The sequence below is a fragment of the Chionomys nivalis genome, chromosome 21 (assembly GCF_950005125.1).
Source record: "Chionomys nivalis chromosome 21, mChiNiv1.1, whole genome shotgun sequence".
Classification (NCBI taxonomy): domain Eukaryota; kingdom Metazoa; phylum Chordata; class Mammalia; order Rodentia; family Cricetidae; genus Chionomys; species Chionomys nivalis.
Window position 1 is genome coordinate 6,618,023 of NC_080106.1, and position 25,768 is coordinate 6,643,790.

A 25,768-nucleotide genomic window follows, 5' to 3' on the forward strand; every position below is an offset into this window, starting at 1 on the left:
CCCAGTGTGGCACTGAGCCTTTCTCGGGGTGAGTTTTCAAGCACATAAACCATGTTCTGGGTTGACACACTTCAGTTAACCAGCACAGTTAGCCAGAAGTGGAACTACAGACGTCAAAAAGCAAGATTAGTGCACTTCGAGATTTTCCCAGAACTTTGGACTTTGATGGATTAGGTCTTTGTTTTCATCTTGGCAGGTGGTGCTGTCTACATACTGAGTTTTATGGCCTGATTGGCACTTCCATCATGGAGTCAGTTGTGATAAGGTCTGGGGCCTACTAATGTCTGGGGCCCTGTTGTGTCTGTGGATCTCTCACGCTCCCATTATTTGTGTCTCCCATCCTGAATCCCTTAGGTCCTCCCATCCTCCATGTGACGTGAATCCCTTAGGTCCTCCCATCCTCCACATGACCTGAATCCCTTAGGTCCTCCCATCCTCCACGTGACCTGAATCCCTTAGGTCCACCCCACTCCTGATTTCTTGATGCAACCTTACATGTCACATACTACAGAGCCCTTTGCATGTGTTTATGTGTGTACACGTGCATATAAGTATGTATGCATTGTATGTTCATGTCTATGGAGACTAGAGGTTGACATCAGCTGTCTTAATCAGTTTCCGCTTTTTTTAAGGTAAGGTTTTTTTTTTTAATTTTTATTGTTTTATTTTTCCATTCAAAAATTTACACTTCCTCCCCTCCTCCCAATCCCCTCCCGCTCCCCCACTCCCCCTCCTTCCTCTTTTTTAAAAAAGTGTTTTGTTTGTTTATGTGTATATATGTGTGTGCCAGAGCTTGTGAAGGCCAGAAAAGGGTGTCAGATTCCCTGGAGATGCAGTTACAGGCAGCTATGAGCTGCTTAACTTGGGTGCCAGGAACTGAACTTGGGTCCTCTGAAAGAGCAGCAAGTGCTCTTCACTGCTAAGCCATGTCTTAGCTTCTCCACTTTATTTTTTGAGTCAGGATCTCTCACTGAACCTGGAGTTCCATGGCCAGCTTCTGTTTGTCTCTACCAGTGCTGAGCTTGCAAATGCACACAAGGACACCTGGATTCTTACACAAGTTCCAAGGATCCAAGCCACAGTCCTTATGCTTATACAGCAAGGATTTTACCAACTGAGCCATCTCCACAGCCTACAGCCTCCCTAAAAGCCCTTTGCACAGAGCTTTGAGCGAGCAGAAAGGTATAGCAGAGATGCCCCCACTTACCATGAGCAGGGTCTCTCAGCCTAACAGTTAGTATAACTACATGAAGCTGGGCGCATGGGGGTGCTTGCCTTTAGTCCCAGTACTAAGGACGCAGAGGGAGAAAAAAAGATAACCACATGAGAACGCCAATGAAGAGTCTGTCTTGGTTGCCAGGTTGCTCTTAGCAACCAAGTCCTCATACTCAAAGGATAATGAATGGCCACAGCCAAGAGAGAGAGAGCCCTCAAACTTCCTTATAGATGCCATTTATAATGGTCACAAACATGGCAGCATTAGCTTTGACTTGGGACCCTCTGATGTGTCCTCAGAATGGGAGTTCTTATGACAGCAAGTGATTTTTCCAAAAAGAGCCCATGAGCTGGGGATGTAGCTCAGTTGGTGAAGTGTTTGCCTCTTATGCTCAAAGCCCTGAATTTGATCTTCAGCCCTCATAAAACCGAACATGATGGTGCATGTCTGTAATCCCAGCACTCCAGAGGTGGAGACAGGAGGATCAGAATCCCAGGTCATCTTTGGCTGCACAGTAAATAACCTATATAAATAAGACTCTGACTCAAAACAAAACAAACACCCCTTTGTGGTGGGGCACATCTTTAATCTTAGTACTTAGGAGATAGAAGCAGGTGGATCTCTGGGAGTTCAAGGTCAGCTTGGTTTATGTAGAGAGTTCCAGGCCACCCAATGCTAAGTGGTGAGACCTTGTCTCAAAACAACAAAAGCCCATGTGGACTACAAGCACTGTATCTCAGCACCAGAGAAAGGAATGTTCTACATTGTGTGTTCTCTGCAAAAGAAAGAAAGAAATAAGAAAGAAAGAAAGAAAGAAAGAAAGAAAGAAAGAAAGAAAGAAAGAAAGAAAGAAAGTCAGGTCCTAGGATTTGCCGCATGCCCCGAAGGGCTGAGTTGAAAACACTATGCAGAGCAAGTGTTGAAATGAGATCTGCTCCTAGAAGGGTACCTCTCTTGAATGGACTGTGTTCATCTTCTGGCCAGCAGTTCAGCCTGATAAAACTGAGTGTAGGGCCGGGCGGTGGTGGCGCACGCCTTTAATCCCAGCACTTGGGAGGCAGAGGCAGGCGGATCTCTGTGAGTTCGAGACCAGCCTGGTCTACAAGAGTTAGTTCCAGGACAGGCTCCAAAACCACAGAGAAACCCTGTCTCGAAAAACCAAAAAAAAAAAAAAAAAAAAAAAAAAAAAAAACTGAGTGTAGGGATGCCCAAGGCATCCTCAGGAGTTAAAGAAGGAGGCAAGGCACAACACAGATGCCATGAAAGAGGAACCTGGCCACAGTCGAATGGCTCTGTGCGCTGGCACCCAGTTCACAAGCTTCGGGCAAGGGGGCTGGAGGCTAAAATACACAGACACACACTGACAGAGAGACACCGACACGGGTCATCCTTGAATTCCCCAAGAATAACCCCTTTATTGTGTTCAGGGGCAGATTATATAGAGATAATCACGCCCCAGCCAAACCCACCAGAAACCACTCTCCTGCCATTAGGAACTCCTGAAGGTCTCGTGCTCAGAGCAGCTGTAGGCACTCAGATCAGGGGATTACAAGAAATTCAGGATCTGGGGTCTCACTGCTCCCAACACTAGAGATGCTGGACCCTCCGGGACAGTGAGACGAGAGCCTAATGCACCACGATTCCATCCACATAAGGTTTAAAGCCCAACAAAACAGTTGCTGCACCTCATGACCAGTTAGGGAAGTGGTAGCATCAGAAGGTGCTGCGAGACCACAAAAAGGCACAGACACGTGCCTCGGGCCACAGCAATAGTTAGTGATCCAAGATGGACCCATGACCTTTTTGGGTTTGTCCAGCAGGGACTTAGGATGATGCTGAGCCAGTAAGGGCAGATTGTCTTGGTAATGTAGGCTGGAATGAGGAATGAGATGGAGTCTCGAAGGACATGATGACCTTGTGTCAGACTCTCCATTGGGTGCTAGGAGCCTGGACCTGTAGAAGGAGCAGCAGGCCGCTTCCTGCCACCCAGCTCCTGGCTGCCTGGCTAGCTTATAACCCTAAATAACAACACACAAACTGTATTCATTTAAACACTGCTTGGCCCATTAGCTCTAGTCTCTTACTGGCTAACTCTCATATCTAATAATCTGTGTAGCACCATGAGGTGGTGGCTTACCAGGAAGATTCTAGTGTACGTCCATCTTGGGCTGGAGCTTCATCGCATCTCTCCTGGAGAGGAGAGGCATAGCATCTGCCTCACTTCCCTTCTTCCCAGCATTCTGTTCTCTTTACTCCGCCTACCTAATTTTCTGTCCTATCAAAGGGCCAAGGCAGTCTCTTTATTATCCAGTGAAATCAACACAAAACAGAAGACTCTCCCACATCATGGACCACTCATGGTCTTGGGAGGAAGGAGAAATTGCATGAGCAGAAAGAGACCAGCACATCCCTCTTTCCTCCACATGATGACTGAGATCTTCTTGGCATCTATCAGCCTGAAATCTCATCAAGGATTGCCTTGAGGTCTAGTCTTCAGGCCTGGCCAGGGTCATAGTATGGCCCTGGCTGAGAGAGAGGCAGTCAGAAGATGCTAGCTGGCTCTGGGAGTGTCTTAGCATACTGTCCCTGAGTCTTGTCTTGATTGCTGAAATAGATGTGCTCAAAGACAGAGTCCAAGCAAGGCAGTTGGCCTCTTTCCTCCCTTCCCCTATCCCAGGGCTGTGTCTTGGAGACATTATGTCGAACATAAGGGTTCTAGGAGAATTTAGTCCATTGGCCCCTGGTCATCAGTGTGCCTACCCCACAGCATAGCCAGCCAGCCTGAAAGGTAATGAAACTCCTAGCGCCCCAATCAGCTGTCTGCTTACCCTACCTCTGTGGCCAAAAGTCTGTCTTTACTTGTAAAATGGGGGGTTGAGGCTATCCATGGCAAACTCCACACACTCAACTAACACCCCAGTTTTCATCCTTGCGGTGAGGGGCATAGCTCTGTCTTGCACTGGCCTTCAAGCCCCAGTACCCATCTGCAAATTGAGGTAAATTGACATACCTATCCAAGAGAGATAGAAGCTTCACCTAGACCCTGCAAATGATACGTTCCTCTCTATATCCGGATGCTTTCGTTGGGATAAAACCTCACAGAGTAGACCAACCCAAGTGTGACTGGAAGAGTCTTGCAAAGAGGCTTCAACAATAACGCAGCTGAAGATTGGGGCCCTTCCCAAATGCACACATGCACACATGTACACTCAGACACATGGTAAAACAACACACATATTCATATTTGCATGCACACAGACACGTGCCTAAACACACGTAACCTACAGTCTGGGCTTTGCAGCCTGTGAGTCAGCATGGAAGGCCCAGCTCAAGAATCTGCTGTGTTTTCTCGGCTAAATTGCTTCACTTCTCTGAATTCAGCTCCCCGTCACGAAATGCACTCACAGTAGGCCACGATGTGGTGTTGGTGTGAGCATTCAACACGGTGTTGTTTAAGCAAAAGCTTTGAGTACTGAGAAAGGAGGAATACTCTACAGTGTGCAGGCGGCTGAGATCTGGTGAGAGGAGGAGGGGAAAAGAGAGGTAGAAGGGAGAGGAGAAGGAGCAGAGAGGACACACCCCCAGGGCCAGCTGACTGCCCACCAGTGAGGGGGTCCACCAGCAGAAGGACAGGCGAGGGGCGGCAGGTGGCGAAGGGAACAGCTTCACTCACAGCTCGTATGTGATTGGCCGGGCTGTGTGGGGCTTGTCTGCCGGCTCTGCAGCCCCCACACCAATTACCAGCACTTAGTCACAGGTTCCTGCCCGCACTTCCTCTCGGCAGCAGGAGAAAGAACAGCCTTGATGGGGCTAGTCCTTCCCACCCCCTCCATCCTGCCTAGCCTAGCACGGATAAGGAAGAGAATGGGCTGCAATCCAACAAGGCAGAGCCTGGTCCCCGGGGCCCAGCGGGCTCTAGAGGAGGGGACAGACTGAGGTGGGAGCCATGTAGAACACAAAGGACAGAGCTTTGGCTGGCCGTTCCTTTAGATGAAGATACTGGTACCCCATACTAGACTGAACATCACACATCCAGCCTCCTACTTTATATGTTATGTCGGAGGGCGTGACGGGTCAAGCTGAAGCATGGAGCTCAGAGCATAAGGAACATGGATGGGTCCTCTCCATCAGTTCTGTAAGTCAGTAGTCTTGTGTGACCAGCTGTGTGGCTCTGCCTCAGATCTTTCCTCTGCCAGCAATGACATCAGCCAGGGAGGAGTCTTAGCTGGCTGGGAGAGGGGGGAACCACAATGGCCATTTGCCTATTTAGCCATGTAGCTACTGCAGGATAGGAGCCAATTGGGCCAGGGGCTTATTCTCATGACACAGGCCATGGGGGGGACAGGGTTGAAACAGGGTTTCTCTATGTAGTTCTGACTGTTCTGGAATTCACTCTGTAGACCAGGTTGGACTTGAACTCACAGAGATCTGCCTGCCTCTGCTGGAATCAATAGCACGCACCACCACTACCTAGCATTTGGTTAGTTTTTCAGATTATGTAGCTATGCTGACCAGAATTTGCAGAAATATAGACCAGTCTGGCCTTGAACTTAGCGAAACCCACCACCTATGCTGAGTGCTGGGACCACTTAGCACTTAAGCTACATTGGACCCCAAGTCCTCCCAAGTTCAAAAAGACGGAATGTAAGCCCACCTCTCGATGCAATATACTCAAAGCCCTGTTAAGAAGCCTTGCTCATCTACAGCAGACAAAGAGCAAGGATCAGGACCACCTCAGATGGGGAGGCATCTGGTCAGATGCTGTTAAAAGTCCACAGGTGAGCCGGGTGGTGGTGGCGCACGCCTTTAATCCCAGCACTTGGGAGGCAGAAGCAGGCGAATCTCTGTGAGTTCGAGACCACCCTGGCCTACAAGAGCTAGTTCCAGGACAGGCTCCAAAGCCACAGAGAAACCCTGTCTCGAAAAAAAAAAAAAAAAAAAAAAAAGTCCACAGGTGTTAAAGCTAGTCAGCTTTACAAGCAGACGCCTCCAAGCCTGCAGAGGAGCATGCTGGAGTCCATTCAGGGCAGGGCCCAGTGGGGCAGGCTGTGGGGCTCTTGGCCACTCGAGGACTCCCAGTTTGGCCCATTTGGAAACCACCCAAAGCTAGAGTCATTCCCAGGCTGGATGCTCTAGACCGAGGCTCCAGTTTAAGTAGGGAGATTCTGAACATCTGGGAACATTCTGGCTGCCTTCTCAGGGGTTCGTTTCACACAAGCGCCTTGGGATTACAAAAATCATATGGCGCCAGGCGGTGGTGGCGCACGCCTTTAATCCCAGCACTTGGGAGGCAGAGGCAGGCGGATCTCTGTGAGTTCGAGACCAGCCTGGTCTACAAGAGCTAGTTCCAGGACAGGCTCCAAAACCACAGAGAAACCCTGTCTCGAAAAACCAAAAAAAAAAAAAAAAAAACAAATCATACAGCACATACTTTTCATGTAGTAAAAAGGCGTGTAAACAGGAACTTTGCAAAGCAAGTTCCTCCACCCGTCTGAGTGTTGGTTTCTTTGCGGAGTGAGAGCCTGCACCCTCTCTCAAGTTCCTCCAGTGTTGAAGGACACTCTCCTCCTCCTTGCTTTGTGACCTGAGAACTGATACTTCTCTAGAAAGGCCGAGGCTCAAAAGGACTGTCCCTGTCTCACCTCTCGGGCCAGCAACCATCCTCAGCCCACTACACTGACTCTCCCACGTGCATAACATCCTCCCACATTCTCTACCACCTGCTGCTAGGATTCCAGGACCCGTGGCCTCACCAAAGCACTCGGGCTAGAGTCCTAGACCTGTCGGGCTCTTGCACTGTGGGGACTGGGTCAGACCAGGGGAAACACCCTGCGCCCACAATCTCCCCACCCTGCTGGGGCTCTACTTCCCCATATATCCATGGATAATATATTTGTCTGGTGTCCTTTCTGTCCCCAAAGAGACCACAATCCACTGGCCCTTTCAGAATCGTAGCCAGGTTACCATGGTGATGCCTATTATCTGGGCTTAACGGGAGATGAATCAGTAGCTAAAAATAACCCCAGAGTGGATAGGGAGATTGATAGGTGGGTGGGTCTGATTCAGGATTGGGACAATTTGTTTTTCTCAGACAAGATAATTGAGAGGAAATCTCAATTAGAAATCCACCCCCACTCAGACAGGTGGAAGCTGCCCTCAGCCAGCAGCTCGTGGCACATGGAGAATCCTGTGTGCCAGCCAAAGTCACTCAGGGCTGCTCTTCCCTCCCAACACATCAGGAGATATTGACAGAGAAGCCCACAATCCTTACTGTTGGGGGCGACCTGATGAGCCTGGTGTCAGGGACAGTCCCACAAGATCCCCTGAAGCAAGAAAGGCACAAGGAGGTGAGGATGAGGGGATACTTTATTACGCCCAAAGCCACCTCCTGCAGACCCTGTAGGCTCCTGGGTCTCTCAGGGATGCGCACAGATAGGAGTGGCACCATACAGGACAGAGAAATCTATGGGGACAAGGTGCCCAGGCCTAGGTGTCCTCAAGGGTTGGGGTGCTGCCTCTCCCCACAGAATCAAACGACGAACCTCCATTTCCGCCACCCCTTTGCCTGGGGATGCCCTCCATAGCTGGGCCGTCAGGGCAGTTCTCTCAGCAAACCCTGCTCCATGCCTGTTGGGTGCAGGGAGGCGCAGGCACAGGGGAACTGCTGATTTCTGTTACTCCATGAGGATTTCTTCATCTTGGGAAGTAGGACCATCGACCAGACCAGAAGAACACAGGAGTAGAGGGCTGGAACCTGGGCTAGACGGGAAATTTCTGAGGGGTCTCTGGGGGCTCAGGAGGTGCTGCAGATGGACATGTTGCTCAGGGCCCCCTTGCCTGGCACCCTCATGGTGCTGAGCTGGGACCGGCCCCTCCAGTTTGGACACCAAGGCTGCGTGGAGGCAGTTCCTTGTGGCTGTAGTACTCAACCACCTGCTTGGGCACCTCGGCCAACACACACTTGGCCAGTGCCGCAGGGGACGCCTGGATTCAGAGACAGTATGGTTACCTCTGAGGGCCTTCTATATCCTCATCCGCCCCCTTTTCCGAGTCACAGTACCAGGACTCAAATCTACTTCAGGGACATGTGACTTGGAAGTCAGTGAGCTAAAGACACAGACTGAAAATGCTACCACCAAGCCCCTAGAGTGTTCTAGCAACACCCGATGGTGCCCACACTGTCCCCAGGACATCTGTGCTGGGACCCCCATCCATTCATTTCTCCCAGAACAACAGGAAGTGGCACAAATGAATTGGGGCCAGGTATCAACCTTCATGGAAACTTGCAATGTGCATGTATGAGAGACCCATGTGATGTTTTTACTGTGGAGTGGGCGTGGGGAGCTGTGAGCCAGGTGCACGGAACCCCTACTATTCTCTCTGAGTCATAGATTTTGGGGTCAGAAGCTCACTGCTCAGGCACTAATCAGGGTGGAGAAAAAGACTGACTAGGAAGCCATCCCCAGGGGCTGCTCTTTGGCTGGACACAGCCAGGGTGGGGCCGTGTCCTGAGCAGGAAGTCATGCATGCATGGAGCAGCAGGTACCACCCCCAGGACCATCCCCCTTCTAGCCACTTACATTCTTGAGCTCACGAAAGGGCACGAACTGAACGATGTCGCGGAGTGCAGGCTCACCGCGTGGGGAGCGCAGGACTCCGTCATCCCCGTCTAGGATCTGCATATCAGTGAAGTCCGCGTTGCCCACCCCAACGATGATGACGGACATGGGCAGGTGGGAGGCGCGGACAATGGCCTCTCGCGTGTCTGACATGTCAGTTACCACACCGTCCGTGAGGATCAGCAGTATGTAGTATTGCTAAAGGCAAAGGGGAGAAGCGGGGTGCTGGTCTCTGGGTCTTCTCTGAGCCACACAGCCAGTTCCAGCCCACACTAAGAGGAGCCCCCTCAGTGCCCAGAGTTTTCTAAGACTATTTCTGCTGAAGCACACTACAGGTAAATTCTGATCGGCCCTATGCAGAGTGAAGTTCAGTGCTCCAGCCCTCATTGCCAAATGGCCTGTGACTCCAGGAGGGGCACTGCAGGATCCACTTTACAGACAAGGCCACCAAAGCAGGGCCTGAGCCCAGTCTCACACCACAGGTCTCTTGAATAGAGAGGGAGCCAACACCCTGACACCAGGATGCACAGCCCATGCTTCAAGAAGGACAAGAGTGAGACTTGTTTCAAATAGAAGTCCATCCTTTTTGTCAAGAATACAAAACTCAGCCAGATGTAATGGTGCATGCCTCTAATTCCAGCACTAGGGAAGCAGAGCAGGCATCTCTGATACATATAGAGACCCTGTCTTAAAAAAGTAAACAGTCAGGGCTATCTAGAGAAACCCTGTCTCAAAATACCAACCAACCAACCAACCAACCAACCAACCAACCAACCAACCAACAAACAAACCCCACGATCATTTTCTTAAAAACTTGGACGACAGAACTAGAGAGATGACTTCATGGTTAAGAGCACTGACTACTCATATAGAGAACCAGGGTTTGATACTCAGCACCCAGGCAGGGGCTCACAACCATCTATAACTCCAGTTCTAGCGGATCCTCCATCCTTCTTCTAGCCTCTGTGGGTATGTGGTGCACAGACATACATGCAGACAAAACATTCATACATATAAAAAACATTACAAAAATGTTTAAAAACCTAGACAACTAGGATTAGAGAGAACGGTTCATCAGTTAAGAGCACAGGCCATTCTTCCAGAGGACATGGGCTCATTCTCAGCATTCACATAGAGGTTCACAACCACCTGTAACTCCAGTTTCAGAGGATCTGATGCCCTCTGACCTCTGTGCACCAGGCACACACTTGGTGAAAAGACTTGCATTTAGGCAAAACTCATAAAGCTTAAAAAAGCAGAAGCTATAAAAGAAAAAACTATGTGAGGCAGGTGGATCTCTGAGTTTGAGGCCAGCCTGGTATACAAAGTGAGTTCCGGAACAACCAGAGCTACACAGAGGGAAAGAAAGAAACAAACAATGTGTGGTGTTGGCTCACACTTGTAATTCTAGCGCTCAAGAGGCTGAGGCAGGAAACTTGCTGCAAGTTCAAGGCTAGCCGAGGCTACATAGTGAGTTCAAGACCAGCCTGGGTTATAGAGTGCAGGCCTGTCTCAAAAACAGATGAATAAAGAAAATAAGCACCACTAAAAACAAAATAAACGTTCCTAGGCTGGCTATGAATTTTCTGCCTATTTTGCAAAGACTGGGCTCGATGCCCCAACACCTACTAGAAATGAACTTCCTGAAGGGGATGCTCATTCTGTGGTTCTAAGGGGGTGATCTCAGTCATATAGGAAGGGGTTCTCATATGCTGATATCTGGGGATCAGAGTTACAATCTGCTCCGAAAGAATTCACCAAAAATTAGCCAGCTCTGTGGCACACACTTGATCTCAGCACTCAGGAGGCAGAGGCAAGGGGCTTGCTGCAAGTCTGAAGCCAGCCTGGTCTCCATAGAAAGTTTCAGCCTAGCCAGGGCTACATAGCAAGATTTGTCTCAAAGAAACAAACAAATGAAAACTAAATATGACTGTAATTGCAGCTCTTGGGGAGTTGAGGTGGCAGAATTGCAAGTTTAAGGCCAGCCTAGACTGAATAATAAGACTTTGTCTCAGACATATATGTGCACACATGCACACACATATACACACACACTACATGTGTGTATGAGTAGAAGTGAGGTTTTTTAAAGCACCTTTCAGTAAATGAAAGCGCTTAAGCAAGCAGGTACAGAATCTCCCTGTGACGTTAAGAAATGTTGAAACCATGCCGGGCGGTGGTGGCGCACGCCTTTAATCCCAGCACTTGGGAGGCAGAGGCAGGTGAATCTCTGCGAGTTTGAGACCAGCCTGGTCTACAAGAGCTAGTTCCAGGACAGGCTCCAAAGCTACAGAGAAACCCTGTCTCGAAAAACCAAAAAAAAAAAAAAAAAAAAAAAAAAAAAGAAATGTTGAAACCAGGGTATTTGCAGAACGTGTGAATGTCCTCAGAAATCTTAGCTCAGGGCTTCTCAGTCTCCCTAACGCCTCTACCCTTTGTTACAGTTCTTCATGGTGACCTCCAGACATACATTCTTGTTGCTGTTTCATAAATGTAATTTTGCTTCTGTTAAGAATCATAATATAGGCCGGGCGATGGTGGCGCACGCCTTTAATCCCAGCACTCGGGAGGCAGAGGCAGGCGGATCTCTGTGAGTTCGAGACCAGCCTGGTCTACAGAGCTAGTTCCAGGACAGGCTCCAAAGCCACAGAGAAACCCTGTCTCGAAAAACCAAAAAAAAAAAAAAAAAAAAAAGAATCATAATATAAGCCAGGCAGCAGCAGCACAAGCCTTTAATCCCAGCACTTGGGAGGCAGAGGCAGGTGACCTCAATTAGTTTGAGGCCAGCCTGGTCTCTACAAGAGCTAGTTCCAGGACAGGCTCCAAAACTACAGAGAAACCCTGTCTCAAAAAACAAACAAAAAGAATCATAATGTAAATATCTTGTTTTCTGACAGTCTTAGGCAACCCCTGGGACAGGGTCATTCTACCCCAATGAGGTTGTGACCCACAGGTTGAGAATCACTACCTTAATTGGCTAGTTAAAATAGTTACAATCACGTTTTTAGTTGTGTGTAGCTTATCACAACAAAATACACGAGCAAAGTAAAGCAGAGCACCTGCGGCACAAAGCGGCCCTGGGAAAGGGTGCAAGAGAGTCCTTTGTGCTATTGAAATTAACTCAAGAATGAGAAAAATTAACTCAGGAAAGACAAACGGGGCATTTGTTGAGCAGGAGATGGATCCACAGGAGTCATTTTGTGATTTCTTATTTTTTAAAATTAAAAAAATTAGATTATCACGATATGTGATGCACATGGGGCAGCCAGGGACAGCTCTGGCTTGCCCCTCCCCTCCAGGTGGATTCTGGGGATGAAGCACCTCACCAGCCTCACTCCGTAATTTCCTTACATTTGGAAAACATGAGGAGACCCCAGCTCTCTTGTTGTTTTGTTTTTGGCTTGGTTTGTTTTTTCTAGACAGGTTTTCTCTATATAGCCTTGGCTGTCCTGGAACTCACTCTGTGGACCAGGCTGGCCTTGAACTCATCTCTCCCCCCCACTTTGCCTTCTGAGTGCTGAGATTAAAGGTGTGTGCCACCACCGGCTGGCTTGAGACCTCAACTTTTAAAAGAAGTTATTTCCAAGGAAAGCAAAAAGCATAAAAGTTATTGTAAAAGAAGGAGAACCCTGATCAGAAGACATACTGACCAGGGTCCCCACATCCACTCTGGACAGCTCCTGAATATAGCCCTGGATGATACCTGTGGGAGCCCCTCCTTCTTGGACCTGGAGTGGAGAGGGCGCCCCTGCCTGCGGTGTGCAACAGTCCCCACCCAAAGATTAGGTGTGGCCTTCACACCCTCCCCCAAGCTCAGAATGCAGCCTGGCAGCAGGACTGCCCACGACTAGAGTGTGGGGCTTCAAGGTGGAGCCTGAAGGGTCATGATGGAGGTCAAGATGAAAGGAACAAGCAAAACTGAGCAAAATCCCAAGTCAGACCACACCTGGGGAAGGTGGAGCAGATGAGAATGTGGATCTAGAAGGATTAGATAGCAGGAGGGGCTGCCTTCTTTGCCCTGCCACAAACGTGATATACACAGAGCCCACCCTGCAGACATGGGCAATGTGGATATTTAAGAAGGAAGTAACATCCGGATACAGTCTCTCAAATGGCTCAGGACACTTAGAACATACACACACAGAAGGGATGGAGGCAGGAGCGGCTGGGAAGGAGAGGATAAAGGGACCAGGCAAGGGGGAGGGAGAACGGAAGGAAGAGAGGGACAAACTGGTAAACACTAGGAGCCGTGGAGGACCAGAAGTCGTGCGCTAGTCTGCTCGCTTGTAAATAGGACTTTCTTTTTCAAAATGAAAAATTAAAAGAAAGCAGCAAGCCAGCTGAGTCTCAGGGATACACAGAGGGTTATAAAGAGAGGGATGTGATCCTAAGCAAAATGCGACAAATACACACTGAGAGTGCCTAAAAGAAACCAGACCCGTGGTCCCGTGCAAAGGGACAGGAGGCAGGGGAAACTGAGGTAAATCAGTGTCGGTTCCAGACTGTTGAGGGCTGACTTTGAAGAGATTAATTCAGTCCTCTGCCCAAAATAAAAGCTGACTGCCTGGGGCTTTGAGAGAGCCACAGCTGAGGAGCTGAGCTCTTCCCTCATCCCGCGCCATACTGCCTGGCTGGCTTTGTACTGGACTGTGTCCCGAGAACCGCTTCCCTGGCTCTCAGCCACTACTACACACACAGCTAGCGGGTTCCACAGCTGGATGCATGCAGCCCCTGTCCCCAGTCACCTACAGAGGCCTCCCCCGTGCGCTCTTCAGCTGCTGCCATGCGGGCCACCTTGGAGATGATGGGTGCCACATTGGTGGGGCCATAGAGCTGGACCTTAGGCAGGCAGTTCTGGTAGGCCTCGACCACGCCCTGGATTCCTGCGGGGGGGGGAGAGGAGTGAGCCTGGCCCTATGTACCTCTCCGCCAAAGCCGCCAGCGCCAGCTCCTACCTTCACATTCATCGTCCTCAGGGTTGAAATTGATGGCAAAGTCATGGGACACCTGGGTGGGGACAAGAGTCAGCCAGGACCTTCCCAGAATCCACCTGACTCCCACTTACTGGGAGAAGTTGGTTTGTAGCTCTTGGGGCCCATGTGAGAAGATCTCCATGGAGAGAGGAAGCCAAGAAGGAGGCAGACAGACAGACTAATGTGGGGCAATTACTTTAGCACCTGGACCCAACAGTAATGACATATTTGAAGGTACCTTAACCAATAAGTCCCCTCTCCTACCATCTTTTCATACATAAGCAGTTGAACTGTCACTGGGCCCTTCTGATAGGAGCATGGGTCATGCCTATAGCTCCATCAGTCATCTCGCTGGTCCACAGGCCAGAGTCTCCTCTCTTTGTCCCCATCCCAAAAGAGGATGGTGGCAACCAGGGTTCTTGTACCCAGAACACCCCTGCCTGGGGAGGTGGAGGCACTAGAGGTCTAGGCAGATGCTTTGGAGTAGGGGTAGGGCCCCAGCCAAGGACCCTCTTACCTCATACTTGGGAGGGATCCGAGCTCCAAATCCCAAAGCAGAAAATCGCTTGTCACTGGGAAAGAAGATGAAGCTGGTAACTCCAGGAACCTGGCCCCCACAGGGGAGTCAAAGTCGACACTGGACAGAGACCAGGAGGCCTGGGCCTTGCTGGGCCAGGAATAGGGAACATAGGCATACCACATAGGGGACATTGAGGCACTGAGTTCAAAGACCATCATGAGCACAGGCAGGAGAGTGCAGAGTTGACAGTAGAAGGCGGGTAACTGACCCCGGGTTCTTCCTGGCCTGAGATGATGAGGGTCATGGACTCTGCTCTCTCCCACAGAGAGGGAGGGCTCCATGGACAGGGCGCTCAGGGTGGGGATCTGGGTCATGGTGAGGATCTCAGAGCCCAGGCCGCCTGGGTTGGCACTTAGCCTCTGCCTAGCCAGTCACCCCAACCTCCGTGAGTGTGTCTTCTGCTCTATAAAACGGTCTCCAATCAATCTCCAGGTTTGTGTCACAGTGAAGGGGTGTGTGGCCATGTTAGAAACTAACGCATCACCTCCCCAACCCCTGAAGGTACCCCCTGCCAGGCTCAGGTTGAGATGGCTGTCTGGTAGGTATACTGTCTGCCTCCACTGGTGTACTGAAAAGATGTTCCCACTCTTGCTCGAGCTGACCTCTCTGGCACATCAAGTGTTAATACAGAGAGTGCCACTTCGGAAAAGCCCCCAAGCCCAACCTGGCCCGGAGAGGTAGGTAGGGTCCCACCTGTCGTAATCTTGGCAGACCTCGCCCACTGCCACTAGGGCTCTCAGGTACTCGTTGGGCTGGTAAGGGTTGATGTGGTGGAGGGAGCAGCTGTTCCTTGGGTCACCGTTGGAGGCTGTGAAGTCGATGGCTACCTGCAAGGGCCCGGATGATGAGCATCCTGCACTTCCTCCTCCCCTGGACAGGCAAAGGGGACCCGAGAGCAGCTTGACATCAAGAGCCCAGTGCCTCAGTTTCCCCAGCTCTTTGCAAGGTTGACTGTTCACTGGAGTTACTCACTAGCCCCCAGGAGATGAGGGGGGCTACCCAGACCCTAAAAACCCTAAGTCTCACTCTTGGAATCCCAGGATAGCATCGACCCTCTCCTCTAGGAGAATCTCTGAGCTAAAATCTCCTCCGAGGGACAGGACCCATGGAAACACTCTCTTCTCAACTGCTATGGTCCTGTCTTGGCCTAGTCCCCTTAGGCCTTCTACCTGGCCATCCTCAAGACCACCTTGGGTGTGGCTCTGTTCAGCAGCCCAGTAGAGCTGTGTATAAACACAGCAGAGTCTATGATGGGCTCCCCTAGACCTTCGGTCCAGCCTGCTGTTGTCTGTAGCCTGCTCAAGGCAAAGCCAGCCGGACTCTGCAGTCCTTGTTAGCCAAGTGCTCACTCCTGTTTTCCTCTTCCAGGTTTTTTGTTTATCTCCCTATAACTTTGTAGCAGGTAAGCCCTGGATGCTGCCATGGGAGGGTGGCCCAGGCCTGGTCCTGAACTCCTGCCTCCTTTTCCTGATCATAAAGGGGAAGACATAGGGAAATGAAGACACAAACTGTATTTTCCCTCTCTGTACATGGGCTGGGACCCAGGGGCTGGGCAGGGGTCCTGCCCCAGTGACTGGGCGCAGCATGGAAGACAAGACCCATAGACTCACCGTGCAGTGGATCTGGCAGCCACCCATGATGTAATCCAGGAAGGAGTGGACCCTGTGGAGCTTCCAGGCAATGCCATTGGCAAAACCACCCATGATTCATCACCCCACCCGACTCCCAGAAGAGCAGGCCTGTGTCAATGGGGGAGGGAGCCTACTTGGCATTTCTCCCCTAGGCACTATGGTCTGTGGTAGTATCTTCCTCCTCCCTCAACCTCCCTGGGCGTTTCAGGACCTCAGAGCTCTACCTTTGAGAACCACCTGACAACATGGAGGAGCTAATCCCACCAACCATCTCCCTAGGGACTGAGGGCAGGGCCGAGGCTCACCTTCAGGTCTGCCAGGACCACTACCCCAGAATTCTTGTAATTGCGCTTCTTCTGTTTGTACTTGGCATTCACACAGTCCCACTGGGCCTGGGACAGGAACAGGGACAGGCAGAAACTCCACCCAGAGCAGCAGTATCCAGGCCCCTCCCACAGAGGGGAGGGGCCAGGAGCCCCCGGAAGTCCCAGCGCTGTGGAGACCTGATACTCCACACCATAACCAAAGTGCACACAGGACCCCTGACCATGGGGGTCAGGAATGGCCTCTGTGGGGACATACCCATCCCACAGGGGAGCAGTCAGGCACAGAACAGAACAGAGAGGAGCCATGCAGATGAGATTATGAGTAAGATAGGGGCCCAGGTTAGACCCTGCACACACTGCAGCTTTGGCACTGTGTGCCATATTCTGAGCCTGTAGATCTTCTTGAGGGACCCCAGGGCCCAAGAAGGAGCTAAAGGCAACTCTCCCACCACACCCACCCAGCTACAGAGGGCTAGGCAGGGCCCAGTTAGGGTGCCCCTCCCACCTTGACACACAAATGGACACGGTTGCTCACACGGTTACTTGCTTGCAGGCCCCTGTTCTGGTCCCGTGGTGGGTGTCACTGCTCTTTGTCACCATCATGTCTTCTCTGGGGTGGGGTAGAATAACTAGCCTCCCAGAGACCCACTAGAACGAGTCAGAACCTGTGGCCTGAGACGGGCCAGCAACTCACCTGCTCCTCCTCAAAGGCCTTCTGCATTTCTGCGAAGGTGGTGGTGAAGTCGCCGATGAAGTCATGCTTTCCTCGGGAGTCATAGTCCCAGACCAGGCACTGGGGAGCCCAGACCTCTCAGTGGGCTGTTCCTCAGAGGACCTGCGGCCCTTCCAGCCCTGGCCAGGCTGTCATTTATCACTTTCCTCCTCGGTCTCCCTTTTCCTATAAGTCCTAACTCTCCTAGGCCTCCGTGGTTCTGGAGGAACTGGACACCTCCCCACGAGCCGCGGTCGCGACCCTATGCCTAGATCCCTACTCCCGCCCGCTCTAACCCTGACCCCACTTCTGGTCCTGTCCCCTACTGCATCCCCACCTTCAGAGGCCGCGTCTCCTCGCAGCTGCAGAGTGAATTCAGGGACACCTTGAAGGGATCCCACACTGGGTTAAGGTTATTCTTCACTACCTGTGGACCAGAAAAGACTGACTTGGGTGGGAACCCCAAGGGAGCTAGGGCCCAGGGAACCCTGGGGTCCTTTAGCCAGGGTACAGGGTTCTCAACGTCCTGACCTAAAACAGCTGCGAAGGGGCCCTTGACTGGCAGCATGTACCCAGCCCCATGGAAACTATGGGTATCGCTAGGTTCAATTCAGGCTTCAAATAGGACCGGGTGTAGCCCAGACCTTCCCGCTCTCCACTCCCTCCACCCCTGACCCTAATAGCTTCTGCCTCACTCCCGCTACTCAGCTGTTTTCTCCTTAAATAGATTCTCTTCACTCAAATTAATTTGTCTCAAAAGGAAACTCTCTCCCCGCTCTAACTAAAATCTTGTTTCCCGGCAAGAGGAAGCAGGTACACCTAAAAATAGGACCGGGGACAACAAAGCTGCCACGCTAAATTTGGGCGGACAGAGAACCAAGTCCAGCCAGCTGTTCCATCCATCGAAAGAGAGTAAGATGTAAAGACGCCACGGTCACATGGTCACCCTCTCTCCCCCTCCCCCAGAGGACGCTGGGCCCTTTTCGGGTCACTTCAAATGACCCCGGAAGCCCCTCTGTCATCAGGCAGTGGGCGCCTCACCTCCGTCCTGTACACCAGCTGCTCGCTCCCGTCGTCATTAACCCGATACAACTCTAGGAAGGGGTCCGACTTGCTGAAGAGGTCCTGGAGCAGAGGGTAGGCTGGCAAGGGGGCTAGCCGGCTTTGAGGCTTGAGGATGGCCCCGTCCCTTATGCCTGGATGCTGGCTTCATCCTTTGCAGCTCATTGTTTTATCCCCCCCTCCACCCCCAGACTCAATTTCCCCAGGCATAAAATAAGCTGCTACTGTTCCCTGAGAGCCCACAGAGATAAGAACGCTGACTTCTGATGCACCCATCGTGGCCTTAGGTGTGTGTGCACAGCCCCCACCCCGCTCTCCTTCACTCCTGCTGCCTGGTGCCTAAACACTTGTTCATACCACCCACCCTTGCTGGTCCAGGTTTAAATCTCTCAGAAGGGACGGCCTATTCAGGGTCAGTTCCCACCCCAGGAGAAGAACCTATGAAGCAGGCTCAGTCCCAGTTCACGACAGTGACCTCACCGTCCTCCCTGGGTCTCACTCCCCATCATTAAACAGAGGTAGCTCGGTGATCACGTGCCATGCTGCCATGCAGAGTGAGGCTTTCTGCCCATCCGGCAGAGCACATGTGTTTGTGGCTGGGAGGGTGAGGGTGATGACAGTGACGGTTGTAAAACGCAACAGTTAGCAATGAACACAGTGACAGCAGCATGCCAACGGCCCCACGCATAGCCATCAATCATGTCACTTGTTTCTGAAGCGTAGAAGAGGCCTGTGCTGAGCAGGAACTAGGTTCTCACCACGAGCCAGTCTGCAGGGGGCTCAAAGCCCAACATGCAGTGGATCCTAGCCTCACCTTGTCATCCAGTTTCCTGGCCTGGAAGGAGAGCTCCACATAGCCATTGTTCCCAGAGATGTCCTCGGCTATCACCTGGGTGTGTCACATGGGATCCGTGGGCTCCAGGTCATCGGTCTCATCCTCTTCCCTCAGCTGCCACTCGCCCTGAGGGGGCTCTGGTCTCTCCTAGCAGGCCTCGCTCCTCACCTCCTCCCAAGACCCCCGCACCCCTGCGCCCCTAAGCCTCGTGGGAAGGGAAGATCTCAGCTCTGGCTCTCACCGTGATGGTGGACTTGCCAGCATTTCTGCCGAATCTCAACAGCAATGGGCGCGTCATTTTCTTCTGGGCCACAATCTGGAAACCAAGGAAGTCGGCAGGGATAAAGGAGGAAGAGGATGGTTCTCAACCCCCGTAAGATCTTACTTCTGCACTCACTGGATCCCCACCATCCCCTGGGTTCCAGCAGCCTTCCTGCTGATGCCAGAAGCATCATTGTGCCATCTCCTTGGTATCTGTGTGCCATCTCCTGGGCCAGCCTATCACCTGCCTGTGGGGTACACACATCACACAGTTAGCATCTGCAGGGCACCAGAGCAGATTCATTAGGGCATCCACCCTCAGTCAGGACCTCACTATAAAGCTGGTCTGATTCTATTCTTTGGTCTGGAAATGAGAACCCTTATAAGTGGCTGGTTGAATAGCTCTGAGCCCCACCCTGGATCCTGACTGTCCCAAACAAGTCAGAGTGGTCCTGGGGTGGCAGAAGGAGCACACTTGACTTTTCTGCACAGGTGCCTGCTCAGAGGGGGCCATTCAGATGTGAGCACCAATCCTCAGTTCCTAGAGAATTCACGTCCCAGCTTGGCCTCCCCTCCTCTCCTGTCACACCCACTGGCTAGATAGCTCACCCCGGAACATGCACCCCTAGCTGAATGATGCCTTCACACAGCATATCACCTGTCCAGCAGGGAACAGAGCCTGAGAGGCAAGACTGAGGAAACCCTCTTGGGCAGCAGGCTCTGGTCTGAATACAGCCCTTCATGTCTCCCTGGAGAAATCAGTTTCTCTGTGTGTGAAGGCCGGGATGGTTCTGTTTACAGGGTAGCTACCACCTTGACCCCCAGCAGAGCTGCCTGCCTCATATTTGCTAGTGGTTGAGGAGACCAAGGGGTGATGATAAAAAGAGTTGGAGAGATGGCTCAGAAGTTAAGAGCACTGGCTGCTCTTCTAGCGGTCCTGAGTTCAATTCCCAGTAACCACATGGTGGCTCACAACCATCTGTAATGAGATCTGGTGTCCTCTTCTGGAGTACAGTATATCCAGCATCCAGAACACTATATACATAATAAATAAGTCTTTAAAAAAAAAAAAGAGCTAGAGTCTGTGGTACCTGACAAGTAGCCAAGCTGACTTTAGTGCACAAAGATGAGTTCAAGTGCAGAATCTGTATGTATCCAGCCACATGTGGCCATGCATATCTATCTATGCTCCTGTTGCTCAGTCCCACCTGGACTGTGGTGCATGTGTGCATGTGTTGGAGGTATCTATGACTGTGCCATCTTCCGCAGGAAGGAATTGTGCCCCCACTTCATCTCAGTCTCTGTTATGTAAAGGAGGATGGCAAGACGATCTAAAGAGAATGAGCCCTAACCAGCCAGTGGCAGGGATGAGTCACACACATGATGTTGGGATGGAGAATCAGATACCCAGAACATCCCATGGGGTTAACACACAGGAAACAGCCAGGGCACTGGCAGAAAAAGGCAGTCTGCAGAGTGACGGAAATGGCCATCTAGTCAGTAGACAGTCACATGAAACTGTCCATCTCGGTGCCCTCATTGTGCTGTCTACAAACAATTCCTTAACGAAAAGGACATCCTGTGGTACATGGCCCAGGGCATACACACAGTAACTGTAGCAGTAAAGTGCTCGTCATGTGGAAAACAGAGGAGAAAAGGCAAGGACAGTGGCTCCGGGCTGCCAGCGGAGTCCCCTGAGCAGGATAGCCTCATGCACTACTCCCCTTAACCCCAGCTGCAGGGAAAAATATGGAGACCTTGCCCGCCTTGTGGGAACTAGAACCCAGAACCTCAAACGGTTCTTGCAAAACACTGCCACTGAGCGGTGCATCAGGCTCCTGTGCTGGTGAAGGAAGATGCAGGAAGAGAAAAAAACAAGTTGCAGAACAGTGTGTAGGGTGAGGTGAGTGGTTTGGGGAGGGAGGGGATAAGAAGGGAGGAAGGGAGAGAGGGAGGGAGGGAAAGAGAGAGGGAGGGAGAGAGGAAGGGAGTGGGGAGATGACAAGATTTTTAAGATGGGATCTTCCTATACTGTCCAGGCTGATATGGAACTGGTGGTAATCCTCCTTTCTCAGCCTGTTCAGGGCTGGGGTTATAGGTGGGAGTCACTACAGCTGTGGTTTCCTCCCTTCCTTCTTCCCTCCCTCCCTCCTTCCCTCCCTCCCTCCCTCCTTCCCTCCCTCCCTTCCCGTGTTGAGACATCTCAGTAGCTCAGACTGGTGTTGTCTGAGACCTGTCTGATGGTGGCCGTGAACTCTGGACCCTCCTGCCTTCAACTCCCCAATGTCAGAATCTCCAGCATACACTACCATGTATGGGAGGGAGTAGATGTGTGTGCATATGTGTGCGTGAAGGCCAAAGGAGGACAGCAGGCGTCCTGTCCATCACTTTCTGCCTTATTCTCTTGAGTCAGAGTCTCTCACTGAACCTGGAGCTAGATCGGTGGTCAGCAAGCTCTAATGCTGGAGATTTGAACTCAAGTCCTCAGATTTGTGCAACAAGAGCTCTTACCAAGTGAGGTATTTTCCCAGTTGCGCTCTCTCTCTCTCTCTCTCTCTCTCTCTCTCTCTCTCTCTCTCTCTCTCTCTCTCTCCAGTCTCATATAATCTAAGTTGGTTTCAAATTAACCATATAACTGAAGATGACCTTAAATTCTTTTTTTGAGACAGGCTCCAAAACCACAGAGAAACCCTGTCTCGAAAAACCAAAAAAAAAGAAGAAGCAGTAATGAGCCAGTAAAATAGCTCAGCAGGTAAAGGGGCTTGCTGTCAAGTCTGCTGATTGGAGATCAGTCCCTAGAATCTATGTTGTGAAATAAGGGAACCAACTCTGGCAAGTTCTTCTGGCATTTGCCTGTGTGTGTGTGCGCACACACATAAAAAAAAATGTAATTTAAAAAACAAAAGGAAGTACTGTGTCCCAGTTAGTGTCTTGCTATGGAAGTTGTAAGCACAGTGTTGTGGGAGTCTGGTGCTGCTTGGGCTGCGACAGCCTGAGGTCAGGTGCTCCTGTGCACGTACGCTCTTCAGAATACCTCTCTCTGGATTCCAGGGGCCCAGGACGACTTGAAGAAGGTCACCCGCATTGCCTACTCCATGGTGAAACAGTTTGGGATGGCACCTAGCATTGGGCCTGTCTCCTTTCCTGAGGCACAAGAGGGCCTCATGGGCATTGGACGGCGTCCCTTCAGTCAGGGCCTCCAGCAGCTGATGGACCATGTGAGTGTCCTCACTGCCCATGGGTGTCTCCCCTGCAAGAGCCTGGGCTGTCTCACACACACAAGTCCTTTTCAAGAGGAGCAGAGATGGCAGGGCCAGAAGCTCATCCCTGCAGAATCCCTGAGTAGAGGGCACCGCTGCCCTGGAAGCTACTCCTAACCTCCTCTCTCCCAAGGTAATGGGTACTCACTTGCCCCAAGGTACACTCCATGCCACCTAGGAAGTCGTCATCTTGGCAACTCAGCCCACTGGGCCCGTGGGTGTCGTACACCTCAAATCGTAGCTTCTGCACCTCCTCGAAGTAGTAGTCGATAGTGAAGACCTTGGAGAACACGGGATGCAGGCTGCTCTTCACCACCTCGGTTCTGTCCACCTGCAGCAAGTCTTGGCCTGTGAGCCAACCCCGCAGATCTACCTGGGTTCCCGCCACCTCCCTTCCCTCTCATCTGCGCCGTCCCAAGCCTGTTTTCCACCGACGGAGCCCATCTCCCGCCTGTGTACAGAGGGCTGCGCCCAGAAGGGTCACTCTGTTGACCAGTGGCACTTCTATGCCATGGATAAAGGAACATCTTTTTTTCCCAGCCAGTCACAGGCTACCGTTTCTCTGTATCCTCTCATCTCGTGCCCATTCCCACATTACATTACAGATGGTAAAACTGAGGCTCAGAGACCAGCAGAGTTCTGCCCAAGGACCAAAATGTCAGGGACAGAATCAGATTCCAGCCCCGGGCAGGGCAAGCCCAATGCAGAGACCTTTCCCCAGCACTCAGCTGAGTGGCAAAGAGATGTCCCTACTGGAGGGACTTGGGTTCACCAGCCTCTCCCACTGAGTTCCACGCCCTCCTCCAGCACATATACCAATGGAAAACTTCAGGTAACAGACTATCAAATCCCCTCACCATGGAGGCTTCTGCATACAAAACAAGGGTCTGCCTGAGTCCTTCCCGGAAATGCATGCACCAGGCAGCAAGCAGACCAAGCAACAAAATGCCATGGGAGGACCTGGGTCACAAGATGGCCCTTAAATAGCCTGGAGTAACAGAAGCCCCCCAATACCGTCTAGGAATTTAAACACATGGTTTGGGTCAGGCCCTTAATCTTCAAGGTCAATGAACCACAAGGTGTCTCAGCCCCAGAGCCTAAAAAATACCCTGAGACACCAGAGTAAACATGCAGAGCGGGCGTTAAGTGAGGTACCACCCAGAATGTCTCCCCCTGCACTGCTTGGGTCTTCTGCACACCCTAGGCTCCCTGGCTATCTCCATAATAGTCACGGGGTCTGTCTAACATCTTCCCTGGCTCTTCTCCCCTGTTTCCTGCACATGACTGCCACAGCCAAGGGGTGCCCCGGAGCTGATGTTGGGGGGCACTCTTACAGGCTCAGGTCTTTTGTGCCTGTTAGTTTCTCACTCCTGAGGTAAAGCCAGTACCCCATGGAAGATGGTGAGAAAGGGTTTTGTGCAGCACAGAACATGGGCAAAATCTGACCCTGGCCCAGAACTAAGAGCCGAGGGCTGAAGAAAGCTAGAGACTTCGGGGAAGCACCCTTCCCAGAAGATGCTGGCTACCCTGGGTTTATGGATGTCCAGTGGAAAAACCCCATGTTGATGGCAGGCGCTCACATCTGAGTCGGCAGGGGGCATTAAGGAGTGGGGAGGGGCTTGCTGCCCACAAGGGTAGCCGCTTGCATATCATTTGTAATTTCTCCTAACCAGTGAGGAGACAGGTGACAGGGCTGGGCGACTTGAATCTGAAAGATGGAGTCGCTGTCCAGCCCTGCCCAGCTCCATTCTACTCAACCAGCGAGGTCTAGCGAGCAGCCTTAACACCACTGGCCCCCCTACTTAAGGTACCTCTGTTTCATGGGTGAGAAGCGCATCGCAGCCAATAGAGGGGAGACCCTGTGACCTTAAATAGCCCCTATACCTGCCTCAGGCATTGTCCCCCCCCCCCCCGCGCCCCCGTTTCTGAGCCGCACTCCCTCCTGAGTTCATTAGTCTAGCCTGGGCACTTCGTTCTAGCTCTACAGTCCCAGCCTGAGCCCCTCTGCTGCACTTCTGAGCACTTTGCACCAAGATCCCTTTCAGCTGCTGCTCCCTTGTTGCCCCGCCCTTCTCACAGCAGGTGGACACCTCCTCTTTTGCCCTAGTAGCCCCAGTTTGGGAACACCCTTGCCAGCGCCCCAAATCCCAATTCACACTTAGATCTTCAGATGCCAAGCTGCAGGACGCTGGCCCCCCTACCTGTAGCCACTGGCCCTGTGCCTGCTGCAGCAGCACCACGCTGGGGTCGGACTTGGTCAGCGGGTCCCGGTCCAGCAGGTGCCGGCAGCTCAGCCGCAGCTCCACCTTCGAGGCGCAGGGTGCAGGCACCACCCCCGGGGCCACCGCGCGCTCCGAGTCTCCGCTCATGCTTCAGGCTCTGCACTCGAACCGGTGGGCGCCGGAGAAATGGTGGCCAGGCCAGGCGTGGCCGCGTTCCCCCGCACACCCGCCGGGCACGGGCACACGTGTCTCGGGCGGCCGCCACTGCTTTGGGGCTGTAGGGCGGCGATGCAGCGGAGAAGGGATGGAGGGGACCGCGAAGGGGCGGGGCCGGGGTGGGGCCATAAGAGAAAAGCTCAGGGACTAGGCAGAGAGCAGACAACCCGGAGAGCCGCCCCCTTGGAGCTGGGTTTCGATCTCTGAACTGAGAGATAGGGGTCTGGGTTACATGCAAGCTCTGGGATTGTGGTGTCTCTATAGGGTTCATTCGGGGCTGGAGGCTCCGCACTGCTGAAACCTAGGCACCCGGTTTGGGTCCAGACAGTCTCGGAGAGAGGCACAACCCACCCCAGGGTCGCACCAAAGCTCTGCACTCCTAGGATTGTTACCTGATTCAGTGAGCAACTTAGTGGGAGGGAGCTCACTGTTCGCCAGGTGCAAGCAGGCAGCAGGAAGGGAGTCCCTATCTCTCAGAATTTGTAGGCCCAAGGTAGAAACTATAGCTGAGGGTCAGAGAGGGACCCTCAGTTCTCTCCCAGCCACTCTTACCTGGCGCGTCCACAATCGCCCCCGGGTGGAAAGGAAGATTCATTCCCTCTCCCTCTGGTACCCTCCCTCTCCTCCCGAGAGAAAGGCACTCGGAAGGGGAGGTGTTGGCTACGAGAGAAATCACCTCCCAGCCCATTCATTCTCTTTGCCAATTTCTGCCTAAATATAGGGCAGAGACCTGACCAACAGTCACGGGAGGAGGAGAGTAAAGGAGACCAGGAGACCGCGGTGAAGATGGCAGGAGATCTCGAGTCCAGGGCGGGGTATAGGTGCCTGTAGGAGTGGAGTGGGGCCATGTTAAGC

At 52.0% G+C, this 25,768-nt stretch overlaps 1 protein-coding gene across 4 annotated transcripts; it reads right to left on the bottom strand.

Moving 5' to 3' along the window:
* Positions 1 to 7,576: 7,576 nt before the first annotated feature.
* On the bottom strand, positions 7,577 to 25,591 carry Cpne7 (copine 7). 4 transcript variants are annotated; one of them, XM_057753897.1, is made up of 16 exons: positions 25,466 to 25,591; positions 24,677 to 24,972; positions 22,624 to 22,823; positions 19,196 to 19,270; positions 18,934 to 19,008; positions 18,099 to 18,182; positions 17,395 to 17,484; positions 17,040 to 17,138; positions 16,325 to 16,411; positions 15,999 to 16,058; positions 15,082 to 15,215; positions 14,326 to 14,380; positions 13,791 to 13,842; positions 13,585 to 13,718; positions 8,797 to 9,033; positions 7,577 to 8,200 (listed from the first exon to the last, which is right to left on the bottom strand). In XM_057753897.1, exons 3-16 carry the CDS (start codon positions 22,642 to 22,644, stop codon positions 8,063 to 8,065), a joined length of 1,341 nt encoding a protein of 446 aa, XP_057609880.1. In that variant the 5' UTR covers positions 22,645 to 22,823; positions 24,677 to 24,972; positions 25,466 to 25,591; the 3' UTR covers positions 7,577 to 8,062. The 4 variants fall into 4 exon arrangements, with proteins under 4 accessions (XP_057609880.1, XP_057609878.1, XP_057609879.1 ...); XM_057753895.1 differs by lacking the exon at positions 25,466 to 25,591 and having other exon boundaries at positions 22,624 to 22,806; positions 24,677 to 24,966; XM_057753896.1 differs by lacking the exons at positions 15,999 to 16,058; positions 25,466 to 25,591 and having other exon boundaries at positions 22,624 to 22,806; positions 24,677 to 24,966.
* Positions 25,592 to 25,768: the final 177 nt, after the last annotated feature.